Here is a 17,772-nt window from a genome sequence, read left to right as displayed (position 1 = left end):
CTTTTTTTTAAATAAAATGAGAAAAATATGCAGTTCTTATTGATAATGCAAGTCTGTAATGAGAATCCATTAATAAGCACTGTACAGAATGCGGATATTAGTACGACATTGTAGTAGTGGAGTATTAAAATAGCAGTATTTGTGTGAATAGTATGATTGCTTTAAACAACGGGTACAGATGAGCATTTGCTTGCTGACTGAAAATGGCAACATTTAGGACAGTCATAGGTTTCTACCCACCATCTATTTGGCTGCATAATTAACATTATTGAATTGCATCAGCATTGAATCTTTTTAACATTAGTATTTTAAATCTCTTACTGATACCAGCTTTAATATGTGTTGAGTTGTTGTTTTGTATTCATAGTTGTATTTTTATGATTATTAGTGCAGATGGTTATTTTATGGGATTTTTGTAGAATTTATTGAAATATTTAAACTAAGAAGTGTTGTAAAGTGTTGGGGAGGATTTGAATTTTATGGTTTTGGCTTTCCATACCATTTGCAATATTTGTTCTAAATAGTCCCTTTGTATTTTATTTAACACGTGATTTAGGTTGCATTTAACTTGCTAAATAGTACTTCTTAATTTTGTTGTCCATTTAACAAGATGTAATTTGGTTCTTTAAAAGCTCATATTCCCATCATAGATTTTTCTGAATAAACACATTTTGTGTCAGGGTTGTTTTGCTATTTGTGCAAGAAGGAAAGCCTTTCCAGGAAACTCCAGATTTCTCAGTGGTTGTTTTTGCAGAGAGCACCACACAAAGGAAACTGCATGTTTTTTTTATTGAGGTGTTAACCTAGTGGATGACAGTGGCGCAGTGGGGTTCAATTCCAGATCTAGGAAGCTATCTTTGTGGAGTTTGTATGTTCTCCCGGTGTTGGTGTGGGTTTTCTCCCACAGTACATGGACATACTGGTAGGTGAATTGGCTTTTGGGAACACTGTCTCCAGTGTGAGTGTGTGCGTCTGTGCGCCTCTGTGTGCCTGGACTGGTGTTGCTTGCTGGGATAGGCTCCAGCTACTGCGAGACCCTACATTGGATGCAGTAAGTAAAAAATGGGTATAAAGATGTCAACTTATCAAAAAGGTATTAAACCCTTAATTGCCAAGCATTATGGTTGTTTGCTCTTCATACCATTGCTTCTGTTGCTGTTTGCTTCACAGGTTGTAGTGTCAACAAATATTGCTGAAACTTCCCTGACAATTGATGGTGTTGTGTTTGTAATTGATCCCGGATTTGCTAAGCAAAAGGTAAGTGGCCTTTCTCATATCATCTCTACAACTTGGTTTTTCTTTAATCCTAAATACATCCTTTTACATTTGACAAAGCCAGAAGCAGTACATAAGGTACTCCTGTTTCATTTGAAGAATTAGAAAAATCAGAATTTGAGAGGAGCTGATACACAGGATTATCTCTTCTTTTTGTTTTTAAACTGGTTACAAAACAATCCCTCATTTGTACGAGTGTAAATCTCATTGGTTGTGTCCTGTGTCTGGTTAGGTATACAATCCTCGGATCAGAGTGGAGTCCTTGCTGGTGACGGCGATTAGCAAAGCATCTGCCCAGCAGAGAGCTGGCCGTGCTGGCAGGACGCGCCCAGGGAAGTGTTTCCGCTTGTACACTGAGAAAGCCTACAAGACTGAGATGCAGGTGAATACCATTCAGAGTTGTTTCCATATTCTTTATTACTAATGGAATTGATCAAACTGCTTAGGGACAGTTAACACAAACACCTCGTGTTCTCTTAGCCCATACTTCCACCAGCCGTTGGCAATGAATGATAAATTTGAAACACAGGAAAGTCCTTTGCATTACAGCTTGAGCACGAATTCTTAAGTTACTCAGTTTTATGGTGATTAAATGTTGTCTTTAACGGAAAATGATATCATTATTGTTCTTCTTAGTACACATTTGCTCTTGCTCAAGGCATGATTAACATATCTGAACTGCAACTGAAGTGCTACAGATTCAATTAATTCCATAGAAATAGTCAAACTATAAACTAAAAAAGCAGTGTATACAGGAAAATAGGCTCATTCAAACAGATGAAGCGCAGGTAATTTTGTTTTTGTGGCCCAGTATAGTCCACCTGAATTCTCACATTGACGCCCTGTTCAGGCAGCACAGAAATTAGCCTTTTTCAGAGCCAACTTTCTGTGTGTCACAATAACCGATAAAAATAGAAGTTGAGGAAACTCATCGACCATCATCCTTGTTTGTGTTTTAATATCTAAAAAAATAAACAATTACACCACAACTGCAGAGAGGCACATTTGCTTCAGTATTCCCTCTCCCTTCAGTGTGAAGATACGATCCTTGCTGCAGGCACCTCAATCAGTATGAATACCCCCTTAGCGTCCACAGCAAGGTGAAGGCACAGGCCACATACCTGGGGCAATAGGGGAGAATAATTGGTGCCATGTGAGATATGATATTTGTCAAACTAAAGCATAAAGGTCCGCAAACTTAACATTCTTAATAAAGCTAAGGTGTGGTTCACTACTCTTTACTCTTTCAGAATTATTACTTACCATGTGGACAAACTCTTCACAACTTCATGCCCCCAACATGTTTTACTTTGAAAGGGCAGGCAGGGCAGTATTGCCCTATACTGTAGACAATGTATACAACTTGTTGTAAAATGCTTTGTTGTCATCTGCAGAACGTCACCCTTTTTTCTTCTTAATCATGATGCTCATAAATGTTATCCTTGGTATTCAGGTTCTAAGTACAGTAAACACCCTTTTCTATATAGTTATTGTATTTCATAAAACATTACATTTCTTTAGATTGTGTTTTGATTAGTTTCTTAAAACTGTCCGGTTTATGAATAGGTGGCCTAAGTGCACATGCTCAGTGGTAGAAGAATGCACAAGATCTGATTATGAAAGGAAATGGTAGATCTTTTTCATGTCTAGTGGTCAAAGAAATGGTAAAGTCACCCAAATAGCTCTTTGAGTGATTATAAAAAAGATTAGTAGAACTTAATTTTATTTCTCTCCCGTGACAGGATAACACATACCCTGAAATTTTAAGGTCTAACTTGGGCTCTGTTGTGCTACAACTAAAGAAACTTGGGATTGATGACTTGGTTCATTTTGACTTCATGGACCCACCAGGTAAGAAGGTTGTTTTTTGTAAAACTGAGATGCATTTTAAATACTTTTTTGAAGTTGAACATTCCCGAAGTTGCTTGTTGCAGAAGGTGTGAGTTTCTTAGTTTCTCATAAGTGGTACACCATCATCTTTCTCAGTACATGGTTTAAGCACATAAAGAACAGAAATCAGAGGCGTTTTGGTAGTTACTAGTATTTGATCCAAGGATCCAGGTGTTTCTTTAATAATGTCAGGTTATTGGCTTGAACAAAGTGCTGGTACGGAATTAGACAAGAGAAGAGCTTCCCAGCCAATCTTTTTTTGTAGTGTGACCAAAATTATACACAATATTCTAAATGAGCACTTACTCTTTTAAATTTCTTGCTTTTAATTATATATCCCACTATTTTGCTTGACTTTTTAATTGCTAATTGTTTGTTTTTGCTGTTTAGGTTTTGCAAGGGGGGTCTTTTCTCTTCATTCTTTTTCTAATCTTTTCGTACCAGGCAGGTGTAATGGTTTAAACAATGTGTTAGCACCGTCTTGCATTTTACTTGTGCTGCGTTGCACAGTGTCAGAGACTTGATGACTATATGTTCATGTGGTGTTCATATAGAGCAGTGTTTTCTCATTCTTCAGTGGGAGGTCATTAACCTTCACATAGATCACTCCTCTCTACATTAGTAGTTTAGTTGCTTTTTTATTCACAATCTTAACTTTTTGGTTGTAGCTTTTACAGGTTTTTACAAGCTTCGCCAAGGTAGTGAAATCTGTTCTTTTGTTGTATTTTTGGATTGCAATTTAACTACTATATGATCGTAGTTTTAAAGAGGATTTTCTAAATAAAACAAAATACTTTCAAAGAATTTGAAAATGTTCAGTTACCTAGCCACTTTCACTTTTTGGGGTCAGTAATATCAACATTTTAGTAAGGTTTGCTAACAGAGTGGCATTTTGGCTGTTTTATGATTTTCAATTTTGGGTTTCTTCTCATGTTTTGAATTAATTTCTTGTTCTGCATTTTTTTGTGCCATTAAAGTTGTATCCAGTTTCCTCAATCCACAGCACATCAAAACATCTGCATAATAAGTCGGATTGAGACTGAGCTTGGAACTATTCCAAATTCAGATTGGTACTTTAAAAACAAGTATAGACATTTCAGGGAACCTGTGCTTCCTAATTCCCATGTTATCAGTCCCCCCATTTCTCTAATGATTTCCTGGTTTTTAGATTGAACTTTTTTCAACTAAAGCTCTGATTTATAGTTGTGAGTGATTATTACATGCATAACAATTTTTGTTTTCTGTAAAGTGCTTGTTTTAGTCAATTAAAATGTAACTACCTTTAAATTCATGACTCCATTTTTATGTAATAGGACTATTGTTAAAAATAAATAAATGAAGCTGGACAGGCAGCCATCCACTATAGAAGATTTAACTGAGAACTAACCTTTGACATGAGAAATGAACCAATAAAATGGGAGTATTTGAAGAAGCCTGGATTTGAGAAATGTTTTAAAAGGAAAATTATTCTTAAGTGACTTCACTATGGAAATGGTGCAGTCTTAAAATAATCGCCTTTAATTTTAGCAAGCTTTGTTATTGACTACTGAAATAAAATAAGAGGCTATACTATTTCACTTCAGACCAATGTCTTTTCAGTGTTTCTGCTACATAATTCATGTGCACTAGCATTTTCTCTGTACAGTTCTAGTGAAAGTATTAAAATGCTTTTCACTTTATTTTAGTCAGCTGTCAAGATGTAAAATAGAACAGAATGAACTGAACAGCAGCAACTAAAAATAAGTAATGTACTTGGATGTCACTGTCTTTATTTTGCTTGCAATTTCAAATCTCAAAGTAGTTTCTATTATTCAACTTATTTTTGAAAGCATAACAGTGCACAAAGGACTTGTGTACTGTTACCACATTACAAAAAATGTATTTTCAGAGAAGAGAGAGCAGATATGAGGTGTCTTGCAAACATATTCAAGCCTTTGCACAGTTTTCATATTTTGTTGCTTTAAAGCTTGCAGTCCTGGTACTTTGAAGTAGTAATTAATGTTAATCATATACACAGTTTGTGCTATGTGTTCAGCAAAATAAAAATAATTGATATGAAAGAAATGTAATGATATGGAAGTGTCATGATAGCTTAAGTACTCCAACACTTAAATTCCATTAAATCTCATTTAATGGTGCCAACTACCTGTTTAACCTCCTTTTGTATGGACGGAGCAAAATGAAATAAACGTAAGTACATCTGTTTCAGTCTGCTAAAAACTTAAAACTGGGGTGAAAATTCACCTTTAAGAATTCACTGGAGTGGCTTAAGAATAAGAGAGTAAATCTCCTTGAGAGGTCCGAAGACCCGACTTGAATCCTATACAGATTCTGTGGAAAGACTTGAAAACTGCTCTCTGTAAGCAATCCTCTAACAACCTGAAGAGTGCCTGAACTAATTTGCTGAGAAAAACGGGCAAAAAGTGCACCAAGCCTCTGCAAAATTTAGAGACTTAACCAAAAAGTCTTGCAGTTGTAGTTGCTGCCAGAGGTACTTCTATCAAATATTGAGTTCACAGGATTGAATACTTGGCAATTAACACTACAGTTTTCGCTTTATTTTGCTGACATTTACTGAAACTTATCTTATTCTGAGTCTTATTCAGTTTTTCAGGTTTATTCAGAAATTTCAGGCTTTGAATAAAATAGTTTTCCTTAAAATGTGTATACAATATACCTACTCCTCAGTTTCCAAGTAATTATTACATATTTTCACTATTACAAAGCTTGTAAATTTATACCCATTTTTCTATATACAGCCATTTTCGCCACAGTATAGAATCCCCTTCGTTCGCAAGCATTCTCTAAAAAGTACAGAATTTGTGGAGAAATGCGGAACGCATGAGAGACTGGATTCAAGGCAGCATCTTTCAGTGTCAAAGCGCTCCCATCTCTCTTGATCACATGCATGATATTAATCTTAAAATATCTTTGCTATGTCTGATATTCATGGGCCCAAAAAGGCGAAACAATGTCTTTAGGTGGTGTATCAAAATCAAAGAAAGCAAGAAAGGCAATATTGCTGCTGACAAAATTGGAAATGATTAAAAGAATTGAAGATGGCCACTGATCGAAACGCATTTGCACAGCAATGAAATTGGCTGCATCCACAATTCATACCATCATTGCAGAAAGACGATAAAAAATGGCTGGAATACGTGTTGGTGGATATAAGGTGCTTCAATTACAAAGGGCAGGAATGCAATAACGGAAAACCTTGACTCAAAACTTTGATTTTTTAAGTAATTAAGATTTCACAGATAAAATGTTTTTTTTTTAATTCTGGGAGTTATACTGTATAATGTGGTTATTAGTATACATCTCAATGTAAACTAATTCAAACGTTCTCTGTTAGAGTAATTATCAAAAAAGTTATATTCTTAATTGAATGACTGTACTATACTAAATTTATGGGGAAAATGTATTTGTATAGGGATATTTTTTGGAATTTGGGAACAAATAAGAGGCTTTTATTTAAATACACAGTGGTATTTAAATTTTAAATTTACTCATTTTAACCTTACGAACAGATGTCATTGAACAAACTACCTTTGCGGGGATTTTATTTTATCAAAAGCAATTCCAAAGGAAAGGTCTGAATATTTTAGCAAGGCACTGTATTGCTTACTTAAATAAAAATCTTTTTGGTGTTGAACAGAGATGACTAGAAAGGAACCCGATTCATTTATGTATTTTAAATAGCTTTGACTTGGATATCCTAGTGGTCTTCTTTTTTTAGTCTTGGAACAGTCACATTGCTTCATTTTCACTGTTGCTTGCAAGTTCATTCTTTAAAATGATACGTAGCACTGCTTCCATGGATTTGCTGATTTTGGGGTTCTTTGGTCTTTAACTTTGGCGATTGCCAGTTGGAAGGCATGGCTATCACAGAGGAATCAAGTTATTCTCTGCCTGCTCTGAAGCTTTTTCACAGCTACTTTTATATTTTCACCATTATCATGGACTGCGGCCAGAACTTTGCTTACAGAAATTTCAGATCTTGCCAGGATTTCTGTCCATCCAAATTTTTCTTGATGGTACTCTGACCTAATCCAACATACCCATGGCATAAATTCTGTTTTTTCCTTCTTGATGTGCACCAGGATTCACATTCAGCATGTTAAAATCATCACCTATGCCCCAACACATCTCACTAAAGTGACTGTGCTAATGCAGCAGCCAAAGTTACTTGATTATATCGCTGTCATTCGTGAATTAATATGACCTCAAAACCTTTAATCATTATCAGTCTGTACTTGATTTTTCAGAAATGTGCAGTTTGTTTTGTTCTATTTGTTTTCTGTGAAAATTATTTTGAATCTGTTATTTACATCTGTGGTTTAAACCTCGTTGGTTTTAATTCCACTGTTTTAGAACAGTATTCATTTTGTTACCCAGTTTTAGAAAGGTGTTTATGCATATAGCAGAGGTATTTTGAACAATTTCATTCACTTCATTACAGAAGCAGTTGCAATGTAGAAGATCAGTATGCTTATGGTTCAAACAAGATCCTCTTTTGGGACAGAATGAATAAGACCTACAGTTTTGTATTCATACGTCTCTACCGTAATCAGAAATCAAAGCTGGTAATTTGCATTTAACACACAATTGATCTCCAGACTTTAGTTTTACAAAGCCAAAGGTCAATAATTGCATCTAGGAAAATCTTTTAACCAAACCGCGTAATTGGTTGAATTCATTAGGTGAAAAAAATCTCTATAATTGAATTAGTGTTGTATGGTTGTGTTTTGGACCACTCAACCGTTGAATGAGAAATGAGCCTCCTTAGTAAGTTAGTATTTTGTTGCAGTTCTGCTTGCTCTGGTTGGCATGAGTAATATTGTGACATTGTTTTTTCCAGCACCCGAAACTTTGATGAGAGCCTTGGAACTCTTGAATTATCTAGCCGCCTTGAATGACGATGGTGATCTGACAGAGTTGGGATCAATGATGGCAGAATTTCCTCTGGATCCACAGCTGGCCAAGATGGTCATTGCGAGTTGTGAATTTAATTGTTCCAATGAGATCCTCTCTATTACAGCAATGCTGTCAGGTAATGCCCGGGACAAGTTAAGGAAACAAAATGACCTAGCAAGCATTGAATTTTTCTTGCTCAACTACAGTTCCGCGGACAAAAATCTTCAGTTCTTCTAAAGCCGATTTCTCTTTTTTGTTTGGATTTAGCGGTTGGATGTGTCTTGAAGCTTTAACCAAGCATTTTAGGTTTTTCTAGATAGTGATGTGTGGAGGAAAGAACTGGTGGTGTCAGGTAATATTTGTCAAGGGGGAAAAAATGCATGCCTACACTAAATTAATGAGTTCATAGTCCTCACAGCTAGAATTTGCTGCTGCAGTAATTGCACTTTAGGCTGCCAAAACAGAATGCTGCTCATTGAGATGAAAACAGATGCCTTTGAAGGAAAGAGCAAAAATTAACTAGCTGTTTCTATGCTGGCTACATTAATAATCAAGTATGTAGGAAGGCTGATTTCTACAGAGTTCATTACCAAGACAGCAGTGTAAAGAAACCATGGCATCACAGCTGCTGAACACGGTTTTCAATAAACATTGGGCTTGCCTGTTAGGTTCATGATTGAATGGAGAGAAAAAAACCTAGGCAGCAAAAGCTGTAGTGTTCATGAACATCAGCTCACTTTTGTTACCCTTGTGTTACACATGCAGTCCTTCATTTATTCAGGAAAATTATTCAGAAAGTTCAGGCCCAGAGCAGCTGGGCAGGGCAGAAATGTCTCTTTCCATTTCATGCAGTATTTTCGGTATGCATATACATTAATGCTCTGTTACTGATTTTTAAGCTATGGGGATGTTTTTAACTTAAGAAGGTTTCATTCACATAGTGCCTTTCATAAGGTGTTTGGAAACTGTTTTTTTTTAAGTGTTTGCTGTGAATGTTTTTTCTTTTCAGTACGAAACGCTGTTCTCATACTCGTCTGCTCAGCCTTTTCTCCGATTGTCTTTGTATTTTCGTCTTTCATCTGTAGTGCTAGTGAAATGTTGCAGTGGAACTTTAAATTGCCCCGAGCAGATAAGCTGTAGTCAAACAAGCTTTGTATTATATAGTTTTGTAAACACTCTTGTCTTCCAGATGTGGTTAGGTGTTGAGACCAAGGTAGTAGGCAGTTCAACATGCAGTTGGAGACCATGAGAAAGCCCCATCCTGCCCTGCCCTAAGCTCTGTGAACTGATCTAGCTAGGCCTTGTTCCTCTGTCTGTGATTGCGTGACTCATCGATATGGGCGTCTGTGTTGGGCCCATACCAACCTTGTTTAGTCCCACAGTGTTTTGTTCGTCCGACGGAGGCTAAGAAAGCTGCTGATGAGGCCAAGATGAGGTTTGCGCACATAGATGGAGATCATTTGACACTACTGAACGTCTACCATGCTTTCAAACAAAGTAAGCCAACATTTTTTTATACAGCTCTTATAGTCACCTGTGTACTGCTTTCCCCTTTCAGTCTTAAAATTAGAAACTTCAGTAGTTTACAAATGTTACTACTGTAACAGCGGGACATGTTGTAGGGCAGAATAACGATGACTTCTGTCTTAATTCCACATTATATATAGTCTCTAGTCCCTTCTCAGAGATGGATTCTACTAGGTATGCAAGGGTGTTGTTGCTTGATGAAGGTGGGTTTGAATACATTTTATCAGGCACGGTTATGGGCTTCCTATCAGAAGATGAGAAGTGCGCTATTTAAGCAGTGTTTTACTGGTCTTCACAGCTGAAACTTCCTACAGTTTTTTTTGTTTGCATAATCTGTTTAGAATTGACAGAATGGAAGTATCACTTTAGCTTAGCATGATTTCAAAAGTAGAAAACGTTGTCTAGGCAAAGAAAACTCCATTTTGAATGGCTTTTCATAAAACGGATGGGAGATGAAAGATAGTGAACTTTCTACTTATTGCATAAGTGCTGTCATTTCTATACAGCAAAACCTGGTTATTCGCGGGGGGTAGGTACTTTGAGGATTCCAAGAATGGTGAATTTGCGAATACGGAACTTTATGCGTTATGGGGAACATATTGTGGTTCTGCAGCCTGCAAAACAAAAATTGCCATAGTTATATTTTTTACAATTAACTATTTCAGAAAGTGTTAGTAATTAATGGTAGTAGGTATTTCTAATGAAAATGGGTTCTGGAAATTTGAATTACTGTTTTCCCCCTATAAAATTCTCATTAATTACATTAATATCTGACAAGTAACTTTTTTACTTGTTCCTTCCCTCTTAACCAACTCGTTCCTGCTCTTGCGATTTATCTAAATCTCGTATTTCTATTATATCCTTTTCTGTGAGACGCAAGAGACCCGAGACTTAACTGTGATAACTTGGGACACCGCAGTTATTGTTTCTTTTATTTTGCATCACGACATTGAGTTACAGACACTTCTTAGGTTATAGGTCTGCACACAATGCACATCTAACGCTTTCCTGACAGAAATGGAATAACTCAAGCATAAAGTATAACCCTTGATGTACTAATAAATAAACTTAATAAGATACGTCTTCACTACAGAGACCAATACATATTGGGTGAAGTAGAACTGAGATGAAAATGCTGCAGAATTCGCTGCCCGTTTCCTACTGCAGAACCCCCAAATATGTGACCTTGGTTCCCGAATGTGGAAAAAGTCATTATAATTTTCCGTCAATGGGCGGAATCGCTAATACTGAACTTGAGAATATCGAGGTTTTCCTGTATGTTATTATGCGATTTTCACGTGGCTTTGTAGTATGGACTTGAAAATTGTGAGCTGCAAATCTTGCCGTTTCAGCATCTCATCTTTATTTTTATTTTCTTTTATTGCATCCGTTTTTCTTCTTTGCAGACCATGAGTCTGTTCAGTGGTGTTACGACAACTTCATAAACTACAGATCACTGATGTCGGCTGACAATGTACGTCAGCAGCTGTCCAGAATAATGGACAGATTCAACCTGCCTCGCAGAAGCACAGAATTCACGAGTCGAGATTACTATATCAACATACGACGGGCATTGGTGACTGGCTTCTTCATGCAGGTAAATCCGAAGTATCAGTCGGGCATGTCCGCACAAAGAGCCCATTTTCCTTCTTGTATTTGACTGAACAACTATGTGCGTGTGTATATCATTTGTAAGTAAATGCTTTATTTCAGAGACAGTTTTATTATTATCACTTTATTAAATAAAGCTTAAGTGCCAGTAGATGACTGATGTATATCTTAATAGTGAAACAAAAAGGGTATGTATTAGCTATTGGTTATGAAAGACAGTAGTTGTCTACCTTGGCTTTATACAGGGGTTATCCATTTAAATGCTAGTGTTTTAATACGGCTCACAGAGAACTCCTAAAATAGTGTTAAAATATTGAATCTTTTACTCTTAAAGTGGTTACCTGAACAGTGTGTTTTCTGAATGTTTTTTGCATTAGCATCTTATAGCTGGCGATTTGGGTACAAATTTGGTATAAAATCATCAATTCCCATACAAACTAAATGTATTTTTTCATTTCCATTTACATTATAGCACAATGTAATAGCAGCCATGTCCTGTAGTATAGGTAGAACCAAAAAAAGGCAGGCTGGAGTTCATGAAGTAAATTTTCCTTCATTTTAGTTTACCTCTAAAAAACATGTGACCTGGATTAAAGTGTGATGTTGTGTTTTAGCAACCCAGCACATTTAGATCAGTCTTTGGTTTATGTTAGCTAAAGTTACTCCTGGGACCCTGAGTGGGAGGATTGTAATGAAATTTTGCAGCACTCTGGCTTTTATGAATGTATTGTACACCTGGTATTTAAAACTGTAAAAGCTGGCACTGCTTCAGTGAAAAGACCTGCATAGGTTTCATAACTTTTCTCCTGCTCTTAGAGAGGATTTGCATAGGAAGAATAATGTACGCCAGTGCTGTTGTTTTTCAGTGAGTCATTTTGCATACTGTTTAGTTTATAAAATAACATCTAACTTTTTGAAGCAGTCACAAAAGACACATGTACAAAATGATCTTTTCCAAAGAATCAGTGACATTTACCAGTTGCATTATTTTGTGCCTTTTCATGATTGCTTTTTTAATTCAAATTAATTTCTCTAGTACCGTAAAAGCAAACTATAGCATACTAAAATGTGTGTAAAGTGAGTGCTTTGGCTGAAGGTTCTAGAAAGGGAAAGTACTGTGATTTTTGGTATATTAAAACCTCTAATACATCTTTCTTTGCCCTTTGCTTAACGTGTTTCCTGGTAATTTGCACCTCTGAGACTGCCGCATAAGGATAACAACTTTTTATAAATGAATAAGAGGTCCCTGAATCTGTGCCTCTCTTTACTTTTTGCAAATGCAAAATGCATTAGAAATTGATGGCTACAGATTTTTAGTGGCTGCTGTGGTTTTTGATAATCTGAATCAAATAGCATAAAGTTATATACAAAGGCATGAGTCATCTGCAGGGTCTGTTGGGTTTTGATAAGTAAATGAAATTGCTTTCTGTAGAATTGGTTAAGACTGATCAATATAAGATGAATACGGAGCTGAGCACATTCTAGTTTTAGCCCAGCGTTTGCTCAGATTTGCCCCGTTTTCAATTTAAATTTGGTTTCTCACCCAGCTTAAATTGCAGATGTTTACCTTACAAATGTGTCTGTTTAATGATCACTGCACTCTAATCCTTTATCTTGTTCATTTTTACACAGGTGCAGAACTTTGTTGTTGCCTTCCTAATGCTTTACATACAGTATGCATATGATAAGCACAATCAAAGGATTACTATTAAGCTCGTTTTACAGATAATTCTTTTTAACACGATGGTAACTTTATTGAAATTTTTTGTCCCATCAAAATCACCTATTATTGTTTATCTTTACATTCGTTCATTTCCTTATTTAATTGATTAAATTGATTTAATTTTATTTTTGGTTGACACTGGCAGGTGTTAACACAGTAAGCCCCAATTTGTACTGGGTTAGGGTTTTTTATCTTGGGGTTCTGGTTTTCTGGTGCTTTTAGTTTTTAAACCCCAGTGGGTCTTTTTTTCAAAATGGGGAAAACTAGGTTAACCTTTTTTTTCTAATGAATTATTTGGATTGGAAAAACTGGTTTTAATTGTTTTAACAAACTGCTTTTAATGATCATAACAGAATACAACTATTCCTTTAAAGAGTTGGGTACAAAATATCTACTGGTTTTGCCACTAGTTAGCATTTTTTAAACTAACCAAAACATAATTATCTCAATCTTAATTATCAACCTTTTTTAAAATAAAATAAGTCACCCTGTGAAATGGCTGGAGTTAGAAAGCTAAACTGTTCCCTGTACCATTTTTTTGCATCTCCAACTTGAGAAAAAAATATTTATTTTGAGGTCAGTATTAAAAGCTTTGCAGCAGCTGGTTACTGTTTTGTATATTCTAATTAACACAATCACTTAAAAACTTCACATGTAAGTTTTTTTTTTAAAAAAGCTACACTACTGCATTCTGGAAAGTAGAAAGTATGGAATGTTTTAAGCTGTGATGACGGCTCTCTATCCAAAATGGTTTACACTCCACTTTCTAGTGTGGAATTAACCTCTACTTGTTCCTTTTCAGCTCACATGCTGACACAGCTCCCTGCTCTAATAATTTTACTCTACAAATTAGATTAACTTTGTACAACGGGACTGCCAGCATGCAATGTAAAACATAACTAGAATATCGTACATCTTTAGTTTTTCATGTGGTAACTTGGCAATTACAGGAATAAAATTCTGCTATTTACATTTTTTCGCAAGGAATATGAAACATTGCTGTAACTAGACCACTGATTTACAGTGCATCCCATGGCACATTCTATAGACAGAATTTAAGTAGTTGTGAATCAGTTCTAAAATATTAGGAATAACCAAAAGGTTTAAACAATTTTATACTCTAAAAATATACCTTTAATTCTAGAAATATTTGATAAATATGCATCTTCCTATTTTTACTCAAAAGGTTTTAGGGATTATTTCTTAAAGTTCAGGTAGCACAACATTACAGCTGACCCTTCTGCTGTTTTGAAAAACTGCCTTTGGAAATGTTGACGCTACTTGTTACAGGCATTTAGAGATAGCTTTGAGAGGACAGCTTTACTAAAATTGTTGGTGTTCATTTTTATATAATTGGAAAAGGCTTTCAGATCAGTATTTAAAAAATATTGGCAGTTACAACTGCCTTTTCTGAAAACACTGATTTTAAGTATTTATTGAATGAAAGTAAAGTTTCTATTAAGAATTTTCAATTAAATGGCTGGCATTTCATACATAAGCTGCACATTTGAAACTTTCCTGAAATTTGAGCAATTGAATGGAATAGTGAATATCCAGCCTAATGCCAATTTGGAGGAAGACAAATTTTTCTGTTTAGTAAAATTGTCTGCATTTGACTGCAAAAAAATAAAAGCCTCGAGATGTGCTAAATTTAATCTCTACATGCACATTAGCAGTGACATTTGCTAAGCAGGTTGCCCCCATACTGTTTGAAATATAATTTCTTTGGCTTCCAAGAAGTGGAAGCCTACACTCATTATAAAGGTTTTATTCTTAGTGCTTATTACTTAAAACTGCTTGTGTTCAAAGACTGTGAAGCTGAGCACATTCATATACCTAGGAAGGTATTCCACTTCATTTTAGGGCACAAAGTGGGGTTCTGAATCAACCAAGATGTCAGCTTGATATTTGAATAAAGTCTGTTGCCTTTTTTGAGTTGCAGCACTGTTTGTATTATGAACAATTTCCGTGATCATTTTAACACCCATTTTGAATATTGTAGGAAATATAGCCTTTCACAAACCGTTTCTTCTAAAAAAATCGTAGTCGATTAACTCCAGACCTTATTACTCTTGCTCCATCTGAAGGAATAGTAAGTAGGTGAAAATGGCAGGTGTTATTTTTAAACTTTCCTGTATACCTGTCTGTATAATGCTGCTAGTTTTATTTTACCTTTTAATGGAAAAGTAGTTTCTTTTGAGACTTCTACCAAATATTCCAAGCTTCCAAATAGAAAAGTAAGTTGTTCGTAGGGCAGATAACCAGCCTTTAGGGTACACATTTGAAGTATCTTTGCTTTTAACAGTTAACCATGATTATTTAAGTCTCGGTCTGGCAACAGTAATTGAAAATCAGGTAAAATATTAACTGTAAAGACTTTTAGTATTATGACTTTATCAAAATGATCCCATGCTTACACCATCACACAGAACATTGATTTTACTGATTACTGTCATGCTGCACTGCAGACATTCACAAAAAAACAGCAGCTCTTTATTATTATAACTATAGGTAGAAAAAACTGCTACTGTGGGTATAATACCATACATTACTGTATTGTAAATTGAATGTAGTTTATTGATACTGGAGAATTACAAACTGGAGTTATTTCTCAAGAGGTATTACTTTGAAGGCGAATGTAATTTTCCTGCAGAAAATCTATCTGCATTATAAAATCGTGATTCTGTTTCACTGCTACAGGGAATTTGATTACAATATACAGTATGACAGGGGTCTTGAACCTTGATCTTGAAGAGCCCTAGTTCTGTAAATCTCAAGGGTCACCCTAAATTACCTGTTTCTTAAAATTGGTGATGCTTGTAAGTTATTGATCAAACAGGCTGGTAATTTCTTTAAAGGAACTTTGTTCACTGAGGGCTTATTCAGATTTGTCTTCCAGATAATCTTAACAAATCCCTGGTTTAATTGACTTCATAATTTGTTCCAAATCCTAAGAAATTGATTTAATGGTTATCCCATAACCTGCTGGACGGGGGCTCTCCAGTGCCAGTAATATCTGTGGTGCCATGTACATTTTTTACCATCCTTCAAAGAAGGTTTCTGGTTGTTCAGAGCTTTAGGTAAATTGTTAAAACTTTATTCTGCTTATAGTTGCTACCTCGACATTTAAATGCTTCAAGTGTGAATAAAACATTTAATGCTGAGCTTCTGAATAATGTAACAAGTACTGTTTTTTTTGTAGAGAAAAAAGAAATTTGCAGCAATGGGAAAGATGGGGAGGAATGGTTATTGCACGAGTTTGAGTTTCTGCTACCTTTTCATAGACTCTAATTTGAACCATTAAAGTTTACGTGGAATGACTGGTCCCTGTTTTGTAGGTGGCACACCTGGAGAGGACAGGGCATTACCTAACAGTGAAGGACAACCAGGTGGTACAGCTTCACCCCTCTACTGTGTTGGATCACAAACCAGAGTGGGTGCTCTACAATGAGTTTGTACTCACCACGAAGAACTACATCCGTACATGCACTGATATAAAACCAGAATGGTGAGCTTTCACTTTCACTGTCATCTGCATGCACTTTCTTATACCGTTAGTTGTATTAATATCATATATATATATAATAATACAAGTTGTTTTAATATCATATTTCTCTTGGTATATTTGTATGCTGCTGTAGTTTACAAACCTTGGTAACTTTCTTTTTAACTAAGCTCTCCACTTGTGTGGGAAAAAACGTCACTTTTCAGTGTAATATGTAAGTGATATTCTTATAAATCTCTTTGTATTGCTAAACCTTAGTAGCGTTGGTGGTGAGGTAAAAAATATTTGGATAATCTTATTGAACTGAAGAAAAAGACAGATGTCAACACTAGTTTTTCAAATTTTGAACAAATATGTTGTATTCCATTCTACCCTAACACAGAGCACCATCTTGTACGTTTAATTAATGTATTACTCGCAGAAAGAATCTGTGCTTAAACAATGTTATTTCTTCTTCTAGGTTAGTAAAAATAGCCCCCCAGTACTATGACATGGGCAACTTCCCACAGTGCGAAGCAAAACGACAGTTGGAGCGCATCATTGCCAAACTTCAAACCAAGGAATATTCCCAGTACTGAACATGGTTTGGCAGGAAAAAGACAGGCTTCAATACTATTGAATTGGAACTTCTGAGATTTACACCATAAATGTTTAACAGCCTTTGTTTGGAAAGATTTTTAATGTTTTCTTTACAGTTAAGATTATTTTTATAACTTTTATTTTTCCCTTTTTTGTTCACACGATAGCATAGTGTAAAACTTGTCATTGTTGGCATATATTAAAAATGATCGTTTTTAAAGTGAACACTGCAGACTTTCCTTTAAGGTTTTTCGACAGGAATGCAGTTACTGACCATGTTATGCATGATCATTCATGTTGATGTTGACATTCCTTTTAGAAATCGTGAACTCTTTCAGGAAATGTACTTATGTAGACAGTCCTTGTTTCTTCAGTAAAGGAGCTTTGACTTCAATAAAAAAAATCTATTACTAACACCTTTTGCAGTTTCATAAATGTTCTGTACAAATAGCCACTGGGGGTTATTCTGTGTTTTTTTTGGCAAGTATCTCCATCACATAAAGTCATTGGTACAGCGCAAACAACAGGAGTAACACTGACAGGAGACAATAGAAGGCTTTTAAAGACAATAAGCGGAATTCATTTTTTAATAAGAATGGTAAGATGTTTTGAAAAGTACAAGCAATTGACTGTCCTCTTGCAGTTTTTATTTATTCCTCTTCCCCTTGTGAGTGGAAGACCTCAGTAGAGTGAAGGAGCTCAGACCTTTCCATTAGCTGTGAGAACAAGGACTTGCACATTTACA

General features: G+C 35.6%; 1 protein-coding gene across 1 annotated transcript in view; it reads left to right on the top strand.

Annotated features, from left to right (window-relative positions):
* dhx15 (DEAH-box helicase 15) overlaps positions 1-17,443 on the top strand; it is a 38,640-nt gene extending 21,197 nt beyond the window's left edge. The window contains exons 7-14 of the mRNA XM_088914151.1: positions 1,171-1,257; positions 1,508-1,657; positions 3,018-3,126; positions 8,027-8,218; positions 9,457-9,579; positions 11,016-11,206; positions 16,282-16,451; positions 16,909-17,443. Of these exons, the coding sequence (XP_088770277.1) occupies positions 1,171-1,257; positions 1,508-1,657; positions 3,018-3,126; positions 8,027-8,218; positions 9,457-9,579; positions 11,016-11,206; positions 16,282-16,451; positions 16,909-17,026 (1,140 nt within the window). The 3' untranslated portion in view covers positions 17,027-17,443. The remainder of the gene's footprint in view (positions 1-1,170; positions 1,258-1,507; positions 1,658-3,017; positions 3,127-8,026; positions 8,219-9,456; positions 9,580-11,015; positions 11,207-16,281; positions 16,452-16,908) is intronic.
* Positions 17,444-17,772: the final 329 nt, after the last annotated feature.

The sequence above is a fragment of the Atractosteus spatula genome, chromosome 1 (genome assembly GCF_055471065.1).
Source record: "Atractosteus spatula isolate fAtrSpa1 chromosome 1, fAtrSpa1.hap1, whole genome shotgun sequence".
Classification (NCBI taxonomy): Eukaryota; Metazoa; Chordata; class Actinopteri; order Semionotiformes; family Lepisosteidae; genus Atractosteus; species Atractosteus spatula.
This window is presented reverse-complemented; position numbering and strand designations above follow the sequence as displayed.